This window comes from Scyliorhinus canicula, chromosome 13 (genome assembly GCF_902713615.1).
Source record: "Scyliorhinus canicula chromosome 13, sScyCan1.1, whole genome shotgun sequence".
NCBI lineage: Eukaryota > Metazoa > Chordata > Chondrichthyes > Carcharhiniformes > Scyliorhinidae > Scyliorhinus > Scyliorhinus canicula.
The window spans coordinates 75,212,970-75,231,736 of NC_052158.1; the positions used below are offsets into that span (position 1 = coordinate 75,212,970).

The following is an 18,767-nucleotide window of genomic DNA, read 5'->3' on the forward strand; positions in this document are numbered from 1 at the left end:
GATGAAGTTTTGGCCAATGATTGGCTGGTTCATGGAGGCTAGTCACATGATGAAACCTCTACAATACATTTAATAAAAGTTAGCCAGTCGAGAGGCTGGTACAGTTGCTCCCATGCGGGAGGGTCACCTGTTGACACTCCAGTTTTATGAGCCTGCTTACCATCCTTAATTAGATGGCAAGAGTGCACACTCTGGCTACTGATTGACCAATCCAGGCAAAGCCTGTATTGGGCTGCTGCTCCTGGCATAGTGTGGTTGGGACCTGCATTTGACTCCCAACATCTGGTCCCTGACCCAAAATACAGAATTCCCACCTTAATCTGCAGGAGGATGAAGACCAACAGCATAAAAGTTAATTTTTTATTTGTGGAACCAGGAGGAATGGGAATGCTCCTCTGCCGTCTAGGCCTCTGTTGTCCTGGACTCTCCAACCCAACCACTTGGGCTCCCCAACCCTATCTTGCCTCCTTTCCCACAATTTACCGAAGTGCCCATGTCTCTGGTTGCCTTTTTCGTTGATATCAATCAAGAAGTCAATGAGGCTACAGATGAAACCCCCTTGCCCGCCAGTTGACAGCTCAGCCGAGTATCAGAAATGCACCTCTTCCCTGCACCCCACCCCACCCCCAGTGCCTGAGTCCCCTGCATATATACTGACCTGGGGGACAAGCTGGTGGCTATTGCAACCATTGGAAACTACACGCCAGCAAGAATCGGCTCCTTCAGGATTGGATGAAGACGATATTGTCTCTTTAAAGCTACAAACTTCTTTCAGATGGCTCACTGGAATCATCTGACGAAGGTGTGCAACATTCATGTCTTTTCACAGGGCGGTATGTGGTGCAGTGGCTAGCACTGGGACTGCGGTGCTGAGGAACCGGTTTCAAATCCCGGCCCCGGGTCACTGTCCGTGTGGAGTTTGCACGTTCTCTCTATGTCTGCGCAAGTTTCACCCCCACAACCCAAAGATGTGCAGGTTATGTGCATTGGCCATGCTAAATTGCCCCTTAATTAGAAAAAAAATTAATTGGTACTCTTTAAAAAAAAAAAAAAAATTCATGTCTTTTCACTGATATACTTTGTGGCATCTCTATACAGTCAGACTTGAGAGTGCATTGAAATACATTTTTAACATTGGAGGTGGTGCTTTTATTGACTTCCACATAGACAGTTATGGCCTTGTTTGACGTTGCTTAGTCGGAGATTTGATCCTCAGAATAGCTTTCTTTCGAGTAGAACACGATTGTGTGTCGTGCTTTATGCAAGCATAACCCTTAAAAATACATTTTTTAGTGGGGGTTGCCCTGAGCACCAGGCCGTTGTATGACTTGAAAGACCCATTGTCAAAGGTTGACATGGAATGTAAATAAAAGGTTAAGAAAGAAAGTCACGTGCATCTTCATATCTGCCACTGCAGTCTGCCGCATAGTATTTGAAGAAGTATGGTTATTGAAAATGTATTCGGACAGTTTTCTGAGAGAAGATGATTATTCTTGTTCTCCTCAAGAGGTTTAGAATAATAAGTTTGTTCGTGAAAAGCTACTTTTTCTGGATTAAAGCATCCTGTCAGGAAATTTGATTTTCCCATCCCAGAGCAAAATTGTTAAACTGTTGACAGGCAATTCCACACATTTCCTTGGTTAAATATCTAGATTTGTTTTGAAGTCAAGAAGGCTGCTCCGAAAGCATACAGGACCCCTAGGTTTATACATAGAGGTATAGAATACAGAAGCATGAAAGCTTTGCTCGGCCTTTATAAATCACTGATGAGACCTTAGTTGGAGGATCGAGTCCAATTCTGGGCACTGCACTTTAGGCAGGGTGTCAATGCCTTGGAGAGGGTACAGAGGAGTTTTACGAGAATGATTCCAGAGGTGAGGGACTTCAGTTATGTGAAGAGGCTGGAGAAGTTGGTTCTTCGAGAAGAGAAGGTTAAGGGAGATAAAATAGAGATCTTCAAAATTATCAAAAATTTTCCTGAGTTAATCGGGGAAGAAAACTTTTTCCACTTGCAGGAAGATTGATAACCCCTGGGGACGGTGGTGACAGAATTCAGGTAACAATACAGGCATGAAGGGTTAAAGGGGACGCCTTCTGTGCTGTAAGATTCAATGAATTTAAGTGAGGTTGACATGATTACTTAAAAGGTGCGTTATCACATCTCCATCAAAAATGTTTCAGACAAATTATCTTTGAAATCCTGTTATTTTGTTTGCAATTAGAACTAACAGGGCACAGCAAGATCCTACGAACAGCTTTGAGGTGAACTATCAAATTCATTTGTTTTGGAGGTTGAGGGAGGAAGGTTGGTTTGGACAAGGGAAGAACTCTCTGCCCATACCAGTATAATCCCACAGAATCTTTACTAGAACGGGCAGAGGGCTCCTCGATTTAACGTAATTTTCAACAAAATTGCGCGCCGCCAATTTTGCTTTCCACCGGCCTGAAACTACATCCCCAGATTGATGGTCATAAGTCCCATTCTGTGGTTTCTTGATGTTTCCAAAATGGGATGCCGCATTTCCCCACAGAAGGAGAATGGCATGTCAAAGTAATACATTGGATAGGTGGTTACTTTTAAGCCACAGGTGTGAAGAAGATCTGTGTTTAATATAAAGCTTTGTCGATGTTCGAACTTTTTGTACCATCTCCAATTACTGTGGAAACATTCAGCAAACCTAAGCCATTCCTGACCAAGAAATCAGTCACACCTTGTACTTGCACTTGGATTTTCTGAATGCAAGCAATATTTTACAAAGTACGTGATCACGCGTTGTTTTTCTATCTCTCTACTTCTATGACACCAAGGCTACCTCTGAGGTATGACTTCAGCATAAATGTCACCTTATAGGGTAAACCAAAACCAGAAGGCATAAATAATCACCAATTGATTCAGCAGCATGTTTTTTGTCACCATGAGTGATGAGTGGAGCACACTGCCACAGCAGTGGTTGAGGTGAATAGCATAGATGCATTGAAGGTGAAGTGAGGCAGGAAGGAACATAAAATCGCAGGTGTAAACTTGCACGGTGAAATTATTCAAAATGTTGGAATGTAGGATACAAAGTCTCAGGCCTTCCTCAATGGCTGAGCAGGCCGTGGCAAGACCAGACAGTGGAAGGAAGATCAAAACGAATAGATTTGCAGCTCACTTCGTCTGCTGTGGATGGCTGTTGGTATGTAGGCAAAGACAGCAACCATTTGCTAGCATGGAGTGATTAACGCAGCTTCAGCTGCGGATACGGGCCCCCAAACTTCCGGTTCCGAGTCCGCGCATGTGCACGGCAGCGGCCTTCAAACTAGGCCTCCTCCGATCGGCTGCGTGCCCGAGGATCCGTCCAGCCTGATCCTCCCGGCCCCCACCAGGGCGGTCGTGGACTTGAGTCCGCAGCCACCATGCGAGAGTCCCGCCCGGCCACACCATATTAGTTCCACGCCGTCGGGAACTAGGCCGGTTGGGAGCTGAGTATCGCTGGACGGGCCTCGGTCAATAATCCCCCAGCTGCACAGCGTAATGCACGGACACATGGTTATTCCGGGCCCGGAGAATCGCGACAGGCCCGATTCCGTCAGGACCTTCGATTCTCCGCCCCCATGACAAACGCGATTTTGGCGCGGGGTTGTGGAGAATCCCGCCCCATGCGTCCCATTCACTCTGCCCAGCTTTCTCCCGACAGCTCAAAAGAATGGTATGGGATGTTTGGTTAGAACAGGCAGTGTGCGCAAATGTGTTCACTTGCATGTTTGTCCTCCAATTAAATTTCTAAACCCTCAACCAGGACGTGAGATATCCCAGTGAGATACAGACCCAAACAGTTCCAGCATGCACCTCAGCCAAAGGGAATGGACAGGCACTAATTAACCCCACATTGACAGGCTTGTACATCAGACACAAAACACTCAAAACCGCACTGGCAATCAACATCTTCAAAATCGGCACAAGTGTTGTTTGTGTTGGAGAAAGAATAAGAGAGTTTTGTTTCTTTTGCCAAGTCTGCAATCTTCCACAATGCTGCAGGGCCGCAGATTGGATTCAGTGGTAGACCAGTGCTTAGTTAGCGGCCAGTCGCTCAATTAAATGAAGGAACCGAGGCATATTTTATGAAAGGAATGTTTTAATCTATTTTTATTTGCTTTTAAATATCTGGAAGTAATCATAATTATTATATTTTTATGAAATGGCCAATCCGCTGTGCCCTGCCAGTGCTGTCAGCTTTGCCAAATATTAGTTGGTTTTTATTATTTTATTAAAAACAAAAGAAATTGATTTCAGATGTTTATTTTTGAAGCGGCTTGCCATATTTCCTTCGGAGGTGCCAAGCCTCAGGATATGAGACTCCGATTTCTTTTCAGATGAACTGCCATTTTTGTCATTATGAGCAACAGCCAGTGTCGGAGTGAGGGATCCAGACCACAGTAATCACAGAGTTCAGTCCTCAATCTGTGCTGAGCCCGCTGTTCACAGCCACCTGGCATCGCATTAGGGCAGTTGCCCGCTCACCTGGGAATGCTATTCCTATTGAAGTGTGTGTGTGTTGTTTGTGTGTGTGCGTGTTATTTGTGTGCATGTTTATTGTGGTGTTTGCGTCTTTGTGTGTCTGTGTGTATAGTTGGCGTGCGTGTGTGTAGTTGGTGTTTTTGTTTGAGTGCAATTTTATTATGGTCTCTCTGTTGTGAGTGTGTAGTTGGTGTGAACCTGTTGTTGGTGTGAGCACGTGGTTGGTGTGAGCATGTGGTTGGTGTGCATCTGTGTGTGCAGTTGGTGTTCTTGTTTGAGGGCATGTTTATTATGGTGTTTGCATCTCTGTTGCGTATGTATGTGCGTACTTGGTTTGTGTGTTTTTGTTGCTATTTGTGTGGCTGTTTATTATGGTGTTTGCGTCTCTCTCTGTTGTGTTGTGTGTGTACATGTATGCACATGCAACCTGGCATCAAGTGAAACTGTGTATGTGACTCTAGAACATGCTTTCCAGAATGAAATACCACGGCCTTAGCAAAATAATAATTGTTGAATAATATCAGAGTCAGTGCGTTCAGGAAAGGAGATCATCTCTTTTTTAAAAAGCAAACTGATTCATTAAGGCAGGAGTTTACCTACAGTAGTTGCAGTGTCGTCTGATGAAGGTCCACACTGAAAACCATTATGTCTTCGAGGAGTGCCGTATCCGACTCAAAATCTTGGGCGCGATTTAATAGGAAATGTTCTAAGTGTCAGATCGGGCCTGACTTCCCGGCTGCTAACCAACAGTTGAGCCGACTATGAGTACGTGAGATGGCGTCGGCATTTTATTGCACCGAGGCCAACACTTAATGGGTGGCAACCGCAGTGGAAAGCCTGCGCCATCAGTCAGGGTCATGAATGGTGGTGTCCAAGGCGTAGCTCAATCAGCAGCAACCATACCTGAGGGCCTAAACTTCATGTCCCAATCGCTGAGGGACGTCACCCAGACACAGGTGGATACTGCCAAGGCTCTCCGAAGCATGTCCCGTTCGCTGAGGAGCATTGCCAAGGGCATCAACACTATGGTGCAGACATGGGGAGCCTCCAGGAGTGGCAGTGCCAGATGTCTCAGAGGCATCTGGAGCTCACTCAAGCTTCCCCCTCCATCCCACGGAGACCTCCAGGACCCTACGGGCACCATCCGAGAGGAGGAAGTGGTGGAGGCTGCCTACTACCTGGGAGACAGAATGGTCAATCCACCTAACCTGCACATCTTTGGACTGTGGGAGGAAACCGGAGCACCCGGAGGAAACACACGCAGACACGGGGAGGATGTGCACACTCCGCACAGACCCAAACCAGGAATCGAACCTGGGACCCTGGAGCTGTGAAGCAACTGTGCTAATGACTGTGCTACCCACGATATGAAGCCTCTGTCGTGTTATTCTTCGTAGTGAGCCTGTCTGCAGTCCCAGCTGTCCTCCATTCCCCCTGCCCCCTGGCACAGAGGTCCTAGAGCATTATCCTGCCAGGCAGACCCCGTTCAGGTGATGGGTGTGAAAGTCTGGAGGGTCGAAGAATTGGAGGCGCAGAAATGGGTGGGAGAGACGGGTGTGGGGCTGGGGGTGGACAATGGGGGAGGGTGTGAATTGGGGAAATTTGGAGAGGGCTGGAGGCTAGCTGGCGGACAAAGCGCTATCCTACAGGAAACGGGAGAGGATAAGGGCCTCCCTCGCTCTCCAGCCGGACCCTCTTCATTGCCTGTCTTCCATTCTGCAACTACTCCCGCACTCTCATCCCCGGGCTCGTCCTCCAGCCCCTCCTGGACCGGCTCTTCCTCAGCCGAGGCCGCTTGATCCTCCTTCTCTTTCACGTTGACCTGCTGCTGTGCCTGGTTATGGAGGACACAGGACATAGCAGACCATCGCAAAGCGGGAGACCTCTGGGAGTGTACTGCAATACACCACCAGAGAGGCCCAGGCATCGGAACCGCATTTTCAGCAGTCCGATGCACCACTTAGTGACAGCACGGGTGGCAGCATGGGTCTCGTTTTCTCGGGTCTCCGGCCTCCGCACTGGCATCATTAGCCAGCGGGCACCCCTTATTCCCCAAGAGCCAACCTGTCATCCTGGGTAGTCTTCTGAAGATGCCAGGCATCTGTGAGTGTCCCAGGATGTAGCTGTCATGCATGCTTCCTGGGAAACATGCACGCAATGCATGATCCTGAGGTCGTGGTCGTACAAGAGTTGAACATTCAGGGAGTGGAACCCTTCTTGTTTATGAAAAGCACTCCCTGAGGACCAGGTGCAGAAGGTTAAATGCGTACCATCTATTACCCCCTGGACCTGGGGCATCCCAGCGATAGTGGAGAATCCTGCTGCCCGGGTATCTTGGTGGGCTTGGTCCAGCTCAAAGTTAATAGTCAACTTCCCTGGCATATAGGGCATCCGTAACTTCACGGATGCACTTGTGGGCTGTAGCTTGTGAAATGCCGCACACGTCCCTACTCGAGCCCTGGAATAAACCCATTGCATAAATGTTCAGGGCTGCAGTGACCTTCATGATCACTGGGAGTGGACATCCTCCTCCTCCATGGGGTGCCAAGTCTCATAGGTGCCACACTGTCTCTTTATTGAGATGGAGTCTTCTGTGGCACATGCTGTTCATTAAATCCTCGTACGGCCATTGACCACCTTGGGGCAGTCTCCGGTGACCACCCCCCCCCCCCCCTTGCCCCGCCACCCGTTTCCCTCCTCGGTCTAATTGGGGGGGGGGGGGCTGGGTCTTCAGGGTATGCAGCATCTCCATGCACATGGGGTGTTGCCTCTAGCTTGCACCAGTACCATGAGGACTGCCACTGTGGGGTCGATAACGCCATGCATCTGGTTTGCTGTATGAAATTGGAGAAGCAGGGAACCCGACAATCAGTTAGGTCTTCCTTCTCGGGGACGTCAAATCTCCCAGCCTTCCCCACCCTTATGTGTCTTGCAGAGTGCCATCTACCGAGGCAGTTGTGCTGGAGAACCCCGTTCAGCACACTCAACCCGGCTGCCGCAAGAGCCCCTTAGACCCCAGACCCTTGCCAGAAACACTCGGGTGACCGTGATCAGGTACCCTCCCCTGATCCATGCACTGACTATTTGGTTGCGGGGATATCCCCCAGCGCTGAAGCCCAGCGCCGTTTCAGATTTTGGCCTCTCCCGCAATTTAACCACCGCGCCCGGATCCGTGCTGGGCGCAACATGGCCGTTAAATCGTGCCTTTTAGCCTGTTTCTCTCTCCACAGATGGTGCCAAACCTCCAGTTTTCCCTGTCCGCTCAGCTACCACTGCCCCAGTCGTAGTTCTGCTAGTTTTTCTGTACAGCATGTTGAAGTTGTTCATAATCTCAACCCACCGTCTTTATACTGCGGGGTAGATTCCTGGCTCGGAGCTGCACTAATGACTTTACAAGCTTGGTTGTGTTGGGGAAGCCTTGTGAAAACTGCAGTTTAGAAAGACACAATGTGTGACGGGAATCTTAAGCTTGCCTGAGATCAAACAAAATACAAATCCTCAGATCTACTTCCTCCCCCACCTCTCCTCTTATATCCTCCTTTCCTTCTCTTCTCCTTCCACTGCCTTCTCTACGTCTTGTTCCTCCACTAAATCTCCCTCCCACGTTCACTCTTTCCTCCACCCCACCACCTCCTCCACTCCTTTGCCGCCATTCCCTCGTTCACCAACACACATATTCCATCACCCCCTTCACTGACCCTTCCTCCTACGCTGTCACTCCATCCTACGCTGTCACTCCATCCTCTTCCACCACTGGCATCGCCTCCGCCATTATCTTCCTCCCCTCCAATACGAAGATTGGCTCCTCCGGCTATTTATTTATCTTGGTGGCTCTGCCCTCCCTTGGGAATAAAACATTTTCTGAAGTGATGTTCTGTTCCTTTTGAGGCACATTCACTGTCTGGTTTCATTCGCAGAAGTGCTTTTAATGCCATGTTTGGTGTTTTTTTTTGTAATATAAAGAGTTATAAAGCTGTTGAGTTCACAGCATCAGAGAAAACAATTATGTTTCACCATGCGGTGAGTGAGAAAAAGACAAAAGCACTGTAAATTGTTTTAAACATAAGTTTACCACAAATAAGTATGGACATGCAGAGAACAGGACAAGTATTTGGAAGAGAAGAATGTTGAGAGAAAAGGGGGAAACAGCTAACGGCTCCAGTTGAGGGGCCAATTTGTGCAATTCTGTAATTGTCTTGCCTCAACATGTGGTCCTCATTTCTTGTCCTTCTGGAGAGAATTCTCATTCTCAATCAAAGAGCCACCTACCTTGTGTTTGGAAAATCCCAATTCCAACATCTCAACCATTTGCAGAAAATCTTTCTCTCCTGCAGTTTTGCACAGCCTGGTCCATTCAACACCTCTTAAGTGCCAGGCTTTGTGCCGTCTCTCTCGCGCATGCTCCTATTTGTGACTGCTTAAAAAAGTCAATGGTAATTGGCTTTAAACTGACAACAGATCTGACAGTATGTGTTATTTGATTGTGAAACAATTGGAAGGTTGCCTGGTGCTACAAATTCAATTAGTCTGTCGTCTTCCATGCTTGTGGAAATTTACTCTTCGGATCACGCTGGAGTTGGCAGCTGGTATTTTTTTAATGATTGCTTGGCATCTATTGCAAGATTGCCATTTAGGAGAATGAGGTAGTGGGCTTCAGACTGTTTAATAACTTATCAATCAGTCAGTGTAAAGGCTGAGTGCAGATGGGCCCACTGCTTGTGAGTGCGTCAGGTTTTTGACTCTTTGCTGAGAACCATTCATCCCTTCTACCGTCAACTTTTCTTCCTCGGAATGGGCAGTTGCCTCACTTCACCCTTGGATTGCTCAAATTTCAATTTTGAATTTTTAACAGAAATTCCCACGTTTATTGCCCTTCCTCCAGCAGTTTCTGTCACTGCTATCTCTGTGCGTTAACACCTGTATCTGGAAAGGGAAAGTAATCCGCACCATGGATTTCTTCGCAAGTGTGAAGAGTGCCACTCTAAATAGCACGATGCTGGTCAGGTGGGATCAAGTAAGGATGCAGGGAGGTTCATCAGGAGCAGAACCACCAGCATAGACAGTTGAGCACAATGACCTGTTTCTGTGTTGTAAATTCCTTGTCACGTTGGCATCGGAGGGGACGCAGCACGGATTCCAGGGCTACTTGTAATTGATACAGGAGCTAAAAGGGTCCTTGACTCTTGTTTATTCAATTAGGAATATATGGTGCACCTCAACCATACTTCATTTGTTTGCATGACACAAATCTCCTTGTCATTTAGTTTAGACATTTCACTATACCCTCCTGCTGCATAATGTATAACTAGAGTTAGTAGCATCAGCCCCACTGCACACTATCCCAAGAGAGCTTTTTGCTTCGGTTCTCCTCCACCAAGATTGTTTTCATTGCAAGTCACAAACTGCACTCCTTCATCAAGAAACACCTCTTTGTTCTCTCTGTGTTCTCTCTCCACAGAGGCTGTCAGACCTGCTGAGAGTGTCCAGCATTTACTGTTTTTGTTTGAGTTCCCAGTATCCGCAGTGATTAGCTTTTATCTCTTTGTTCCTGTCACCTTAACTTACTGAACCATTGGGCAGCCTGAATGAAATGTGCAAAATCCATTGCCCTTCCAATTTCTAATCTTGCGCACTTGCACCAAGTGAAATAATAAAGGACAAATCTTGTTTGAGGGACATTTTAGAGATCCCCTTCAGTGATATAAGGTGCCTAGTCCTCATAAGTGGATGGGCGATACTGGTCACGAGTTCTCTTTCCAATGCACTTGTGTTTCAGTTGGCATCCTTTGTATGAAACCACACAATGATTGTAGTGCCATAGGCCAGCTCCTCCTGAGTTTCTTGCATTATTGCTTTTTAAAATAAATTTAGAGTACCCAATTCTTTTTTTTTTCCCAATTAAGGGGCAACTTAGCGTGGCCAATCCACCTATCCTGCACATCTTTGCGTTGTGAAGGTGATACCCACACAGACACAGGGAGAATGTGCAAACTCCACATTGACAGTGACCCGGGGCCGAGATCGAACCCAGATCCTCAGCAGCGTGAGGCAGCAGTGCTAACCACTGTGCCGCCCCTCTTGCATTATTGCTATCTGATAAAAATGAGTTGTCACACAGCCACGTTGCTGAATAAACATTTACTTAATTTTCAATTTATAAGCAGCAAAGAACAACGGTGTGTCCATTGGAATTAAGTTACTTTTGCACATTCGAAAGAAAAAGTTGAATGTTCAGACTAGTTAATTCATGTGCTGTGAAGTGGGGAGATTATATCTGTCCCACTAGCAGGCCTAACACACTGATCCTTTGTAAGACAGTAATGAGGTAAACTACATTCATGCAGTACTCTTGACAGATAATGAATCGTGCATTATTTATGTAATCACTTTGGCTTTCATTTCAATTTATTCTGGGATAGGCCACAATCAGCTTAATTTTCAGCTGTATTTTTCTTTTTAAAAGCCTGTAGGCTTTGACTTTGCAGCCTGTGTGTTTTCACGAACAGAAGCAGCGGCCTAAATCACTGGCATTTCCTTCTGAAATCAGGCCCTCATTACCCAAATGTTTGCCTAGCTTAAGAGCCACAGAGGAACAGACAGCAATTATTCCTGGAATTTGCACATTTTCTAAATTCTTTGATGAAATCTTGAGAAGTATTTAAACTTGTGAGCCGGTGGAAGTTCTTTGAACATGTGTTGACCACGGACTCCTGAGTGCGACAATGTTGCTACCCGTCTGAACTGACCCAACATCATCCCGGCTTCATGGCTGAGGTTGAGATCTGAGCCAAACAGGATTTTAAAAAACACCTTACATTCCTATGACATCGTTCATCACTATCAGATTTGCCCTCGCGTTTAATGCCCAATTAAGTACCATGTGAAGTGTGGTCACTGTTGTAATGTAGGAAACATGGCTGCCAGTATTTACACACAAACATCAATGTGATAATGACCAGAGCATCTATTTTTTTGCTGTGTGTAATGTTGATTGAGAGATAAAGACTAGTGTGGCTAACTCCCTGCTCCTCTCCTCAAGGGGATGTCATGCCTGACAAATCTGTTAGAACTGTTTGAGGTAACGAGGAAGTTAGACAATGGAGAGCCAGTGGACGTGGTCTATTTGGATTTCGAGAAGGCCTTTGACAAGGTGCCACACAAGAGACTGCTGAATAAGATGATATTAGGGACAGTATACTGGCATGGATAGAGGATTGCCTGACTGGCAGAAGGCAGAGATAAAGGGTCTTTTTCAGGATGGCAGCCGGTGACTATTGATGTTCAGCAGGGGTCACTATTCACAATATATATTAGCGATATGGAAGAAGGAAGTGGGGGAATTTTGATATGTTTGCAGATGATACAAAGATATGTAGAGGGACAGGTTGTGTTGAGGAAGCAGGCAGGCTACAGAAGGATTTGGACAGGCTAGGAGAGTGGGCAAAGAAGTGTCAGATGGAATACAATGTAGAAAAATGGGAAGTGATACATTTTGATAGTAGAGTAGAGGCATGGACTATTTTTTCAATGGGAAAAGGCTTTGGAAATCTGAAGCACAAAGGGACTTAGGAGTCATAGTTCAGGATTCTCTTAAGATTAAAATGTAGGTTCAGCTGGCAGATAGGAAGGTAAAAATAATGTTAGTATTCATTTTGCTCGGGCTAGAATACAAGAGCAGGGATATACTGTTGAGGTATAAGGCTCTAGTCAGATCCCATTTGTAATATTGTGAGCAATCTAAGGAAGGATGTGCTGCCTGGGGTGGATCCAGAGGATGTTCACAAGAATGATCCCTGGATTGAAGGGCTTGCAATATGAGAAGTGGTTGAGGACTCTGGGTCTGTACTCGATGAAGATTAGAAGGAAGAGGATGGATCATATTGAAACTTACAGACTACTGAGAGGCCTGGATAGAGTGAACGTGGAGAGGATGTTTCCACTAGTAGGAAAAACTAGAACCCGGGGGCATAGCCTCAGAATAAAGGGACGATCCTTTAAAACTGAGATGAGGAGGAATCTCTTCAGCAAGAGGGTGGTGAATCTGTGAAATTCATTGCCGCAGAAGGATGTGGTGACCAAGTCACTGAGTATCTTTAAGACAGAGATAGATAGGTTCTTGATGAATTAGGGGATCAGGGGTTATGGGGAGAAGGCAGGTGAATGGGGATGAGAAACATATCAGCCATGATTGAATGGTGGAGTAGCCTCAATGGGCCGAATGGCCTAATTCTCCTCCTATAACTAATGGTTTTATGATCTTCCAGAGCACAAAGTAAAATAAGAGTTAGAAGCATGAATAGGCCATTGGGCCAATTGAACCTGCTCCACCATTCAATAAGACCTTGGCTGACGTGGTTGTGATCTCAGCTTTACTTTCCTGGCTGCACCCCACAACCCCCTTGTCTGACAAAAATCTGCCTGACTCGACCTTGAATAAATTTAAAGGCCCAGTCTTCACTACCATCTGGGGAAGAAAATTCAAATGTCCTTCTGAGAAAAAAATATTCTCATCTCTGTCTTACAGACCTCTTATTCTTAAATGTCCCTGAGTTGCAGGAAGGCTGTGTGCACTGGGGTCCTACAGGGATCAGTATTGTGGCCCTTGCTGTTTGTGGTCTATATAAATGATTTTGATACGAATGTAGGAGGGTTGATTGGTACATTTGTGGATGATACGAAAGTTGGTGGGATGTTAAATAGTGAAGAGAATAGCCTGCAATTGATTATTTCCAATCCATTGGGGCTCTTCTAGAATCTAAGGGATTTTCGAAGATTATAATGAATGCATCTGCTAATTGTGCACCCACGTTTAAGATCCTAGTATGCAGGCTATCTGAACTTGTCAGCCTTTCGGTCTAATAGCTTTCCCTGGGGCTGGTGCTTGTTTTAAGTTTTTTTCCTCCCTATCACCTCTTGATTTTTCATTATCTTTGTAAAGGTTTCTATGTCTTCTGGAGTTAAGACACACCCAAAATACCTTTTCAAATCCTCCGCCATCTCTTTGTTTTATATTATCAATTCTAGACTCACTCTTGAGGGGATCAACATATTTCTTCGAAATAGTGCAATGGGTTCTTTTGATGGGGCCCTGGTGTAACATCGCATCCAAAAGACGGAAACCACAACAGTGCAGCACTTCCTCAGCACTGTACTGGAGAGTCAGTCTTGATTTTTATGTAGAACTTGTGCTCAGAATCATGTGACTCAGATATAATAGTGCTAGACACCTGTTCTTCCCCTTGTGGCATTGTTAACTAGTTCAGTGAAGTCTAGTATCATCATTCTGTTCGGATGGGAACATTATGAGAGAGAATTTCCTGGAAATCGGTAGAGGCTGATAGTGGGTGATAAAAATGGCATGTGGGCGGCTTTCTCCACCATATGGTCCAGCAAATCATAGAGTCCCTACAGTGGAGAAGGAGACCATTCGGCCCTTGAGTTGGCACTGACCCTCTGAAAGGGTACCCTACCTAGGCCCGCACCTCCGCCCTATCCCCATAACCCCGCAGGTCTTCTGGACACCAAGCGAAGGGGCAATTTAGCATGGCCAATCCACCTAACCCGCACATCCTTGCACTGGGGGAGAAAACCGAAGTACTCAGAGAAGACACAGGGAGGACGTGCAAACTCCATACAGACAGTTACCCACGGTTGGAATTGAACCAGGGTCTCTGGCACGGTGAGGCAGCAGTGCTAACCACTGTGCCACCATGGTACACATAGAAAACAAAACAGCGAGGTTTGGGTGGCAAGTCATATCGCTGGCAGGCGGCCTCTGATTCGTCCACCCTACCAGCAACTTAGTCCTATGAGGAGTGGTACGCCATTTTAAAAGGCTGCCCCAGAACAAATGAGTGCATCCTGGAACTCTGTCCGCCCACTCTGGCACTGCCCCGGCATATCCCCATGACACTTTCCCAGGCATGGCCCTCTTCCCCTCTGAGTCCTCACCCAAACTACGCTGGTGGGTCTACTTGCCAGGTGCATGCCTTGAGGCCGATGTGAATGAATTTTCTGAAGGGATGAGGGGGATTTACGGGATGATTCTGAAGTAGGTGCCTGATAATTTTATGTTAATGATTGCAAATGATGTTCCTCATGTTGAACATTGCATCACTGACGAGGGGAGGGGTCAATTGTGTCACACGTTTGGCTATTCACACAATATTTTCCGCTCTCATCGCCACCGGAAGCGGAAAATCCTAGTCTATGATTCTGTGGGCATTGAAACATTTTGGGGATAATTGAAACTTTAGTAAGGTGTAGGGTGAGCAATCCATTTAGCTGCCTGTTATATTGCATGTCCAATTTTCCTGACCATTGACAATGGGAGCAGGGGCTGTTTAGCACAGAACTAAATCGCTGGCTTTGAAAGCAGACCAAGGCAGGCCAGCAGCACGGTTCAATTCCTGTACCAGCCTCCCCGAACAGGCGCCGGAATGTGGCGACTAGGGGCTTTTCACAGTAACTTCATTTGGAGCCTACTTGTGACAATAAGCGATTTTCATTTTTCATGGGAAGGGAAATTGAGCAAGATATCTAATGAACAGCCAATTCGATATCACTTAAACTAAATTAACCTTTGTCTGAGCAGAGACAGGAGTCATTGTTAGAATTGCAATAACTCCTGTATTGAGCAATGTTTTTGATATTCTGATCCAATTATCAGATGTTAAAATGAAGCAACTAAATTCATCAAATAAGTTTGTGCTGTCTGAAAGTTTGAATCTGTACTAATGTTGATCAAATAGCATTATGATTAAAGTGTATATTATATCAATGATAGGGCTGCAACAGAAATTTAGACTAGGTAAGATGGATATTACTGTTTGCGTTGTTGTCCAGATAATAAGGAGACTGAAACTTATTGTACTTTTTCTTCTGCTGCAGGAAATTCTATTACATCACGATGTTACGAGATCCAGTCTCGCGCTATCTCAGTGAGTGGAGGCATGTCCAACGAGGAGCCACGTGGAAGACCTCACTCCACATGTGTGATGGGAGGACACCGACGCCCGAGGAGCTGCCACCTTGCTATGAGGGGAACGATTGGTCAGGCTGCACACTTCATCAATTCATGGACTGCCCGTTCAACCTGGCTAATAATCGGCAGGTGAGGATGCTAGCAGATCTCAGCCTGGTGGGCTGCTACAACATGTCCTTCATTCCCGAGAGGAAGAGGGCCCAGATGCTTTTGGAAAGCGCCAAGAAGAACCTCAAAGATATGGCTTTCTTTGGTTTGACTGAATTCCAAAGGAAAACACAGTACTTGTTTGAGCGGACTTTTCATTTGCAATTCATTAAACCCTTCATACAGTTCAACAGTACTCGCGCATCGGGTGTGGAGACCAATAATGAGACAATCCATAGGATTGAGGAGCTCAACGACCTTGATGTGCAACTGTATGACTATGCAAAAGACCTTTTCCAACAGCGGTTCCAGTACAAGAGGCAATTGGAGAGGATGGAGCGGCGGATACGGAATCAAGAGGAGCAGCAGCAACAGAAGACCCCCGAGGAACTGCCCAAAGAGGAAATGGAAGAACAGGGACGCATACCCACAGAGGATTACATGAGCCATATTGAAAAATGGTAGCCATGGTGGACTACAGCCTATCTCGTGTTCTTAAAATAAAGATGAGTGAATTTTTGGTCTTCTCGATCATAATGGATCTTGGAGGTTGAAAGAAAATTTTTATGTCTGTAATTTTAAAAGGAATCTGTAAAACAGAGATGTTTGCTTCAGAGCAGTGGGTCTTTCTCGACCACCCCAGGTGCACAAGGGAGAGGGAAGCAGAATCAAGTCAGGATACTGCAGCTGGTCACCCGTGTGATATACAGACACTATTTTGTGACCCAGCATGCAATAGATGTCTTTGGAGCTATTGGCAATGGATAATGAATTTTCAACTACATTTATCGCACCTGGAAACACATCCTGCAATGAGAAACTGGATGTGTTTGCGTCAGTTCAGTGACCGGTGCAGTTTAATTCTCGACACAAAATGCAGTTGAGTTCGTTTTGGATGGTTTCAAGGGTTTTGAATATTTTCAAATTCAGGGTTGAGATTTTGTAAAGCCACCGGCCAAGTAAACCACTGAGTGTAAGCATTCCCTCTCTAGTCCAATCCGGTCCACTCTAGGCCAGTCCAGTCCTTTTATTCTCTTGCCTTTGCTTTCCTACTCCTCTCCTGAAGGACTTGACTCCTTTACCAGGATATGGGTCCACGGAAATCGGGTGCCTTCCAGTACCTCATCTGAATGATTGTTACTCAAGGCTGATCCTTGATGTGTATGCAGGCCGATTCTCCAACTACGAAGGGACATATTAGCCAAGCCTGATCCAATCCTCAGCCGACACCCACGCAGAGGTCGCCGTATATTAAGCAGGAGTGGGAAACCGGCCCATTTTTTCCCCCTTTTTTAAACTCGGAGCGTCGTGGCCAATTGTAGAGTCCTTGCTGCTGCCTTAGATGAGATCAGCTAACAGCACAGACTAGGGATCGAACTTTTGGACCTTCTTGATCTGCATGGCTTAGCGACGCTGACTTTGTCCCTGAGCCTAGTTCAATTATCAATGGTCATGTTCAAATGCTCTGTGTTTAATTAGTTAACGCCATGTTGCAGTTGTGCACATAATCATCTGATCTGAGCCTGTTGTTACAGATACCTAGTGTGTTGAGCCATTTCACCTGGGAAACTTAACAAAAGATTATTGTTTTTTTTTCAATTATCACAATCCTACATGGTATTGGGAATTCCGTTGCTATTCATCTTGAGAGTACTGACTAAAAAGATTTTAAAGAATTAATATTATACCTTTGCTTCTATAACGTTCTCAGCCATTCTATAATAGCTCATATAGTTCTATCAGAAGTCAGAAGGGCAAATAGGCCATTGTAGGTCCTGTACCTCTTCACCTCGACATTGGATATCACTCTGTTTCCATCTGTTTATGTCAGACACAAGTCTGGACGCAATTTTAATTTTCCTGAAAGACATCCAACAACACAATGTTACATTTCTTTGACAGAAGCGGCCACTTTTAGATTAATTTGAAGTCCTATAGAGCTGGCCATCTTCCTCCATAACTTTAATCTAATAGAAGCATTACACACCAGCCACATTGTTTCTATATCAAAAATATGGCCCAGCAGAATAGAATATCAAAACCACTTTCTCAGTTAGAATTTTTAAAGTTGATCATTCTCAAACTTGGTACCTCAAAAGCTGACTTCCAGCATCGCAATATGGTACTTTCTTCAGGATCCATCACCAAATTTGATTATGGAAAGTTTTTGTTTAATTTAGAGTACCCAATTTTTTTTTTTCCAATTATGGGGCAATTTAGTATGTGCAGGTGAAACCCACGCTGACATGGGGAGAATGTGCAAACTCCACACAGACAGTGACTGGGATTCGACACCGGGTCCTCCGTGCCGCAGTCCCAGTGCTAACCACTGCGCCACATGCCGCCCCAGATTATGGAAAGTTGAGGGTTTTTTGTGAGGGATGCAATCTTTGTTCGCTTGACCAATTTTAATTATGATAAAGCCATAGCACATTTCATAGTTTGGAGAATAAGGAAATCATCATCTTTTCTTCCCTTCCCCCTTTTGATTACTCATGATCGTGGGTCATTCCTAAGTACCAATTTCAATGCAGTCCACCCAAATTGGTTGGGCATAATTTGTGGGACACCTACATCCTCCAACAAGTGCAACCATAGGCACACACACACACACACACCATTTCTCTCTTATTTCAGAGAATATGTCGAAAAGAAATGTGGACACCATCTGTGTGGTGGTTACTGAATTGTTACGGCTTCCTTTGTTTCAAATATGACGATCATTAGAGATGTAAAATATTCCAAATTTGGGGTAATAAGTTATTTGTTATATTCAAAAATAACAGAGAGATAATTAAGTAGGCTGCTACTCGGTGATGACAAGTGATAACCACTTTCTCTCTGGAGACTTCAGGCGAAGTCATCATCTCAAACGGTCTACACTTATAAATGCAATATATGCGTAATCTGGGTATAAATATTGCTGCTTTTGAATTCCGAAGTTGTTATTTACTTTTGCTCTATTGTTATTGATGTTGAGAAGATCCCCCACCTCCCCCCCCCCCCCCCCCCCCCCCCCCCCCCCAAACCAAATCTAGAAAAGTTGGAAGTGCAGTACAAGGGACTGCACAGGATTTGTTTTTCTGTTGTGCTTATTAAACCTTCAAAGTTAACCATTTTGCCTGGGTGCACTTGGTT

The 18,767-nt window shown here is 45.6% G+C and overlaps 1 protein-coding gene across 1 annotated transcript in view; it reads left to right on the plus strand.

Moving 5' to 3' along the window:
- Positions 1 to 18,541, plus strand: part of LOC119975704 (heparan-sulfate 6-O-sulfotransferase 1-like) — a 301,927-nt gene extending 283,386 nt beyond the window's left edge. The window contains exon 2 of the mRNA XM_038815514.1: positions 15,389 to 18,541. Within this exon, the coding sequence (XP_038671442.1) occupies positions 15,389 to 16,094 (706 nt within the window). The 3' untranslated portion in view covers positions 16,095 to 18,541. The remainder of the gene's footprint in view (positions 1 to 15,388) is intronic.
- Positions 18,542 to 18,767: the final 226 nt, after the last annotated feature.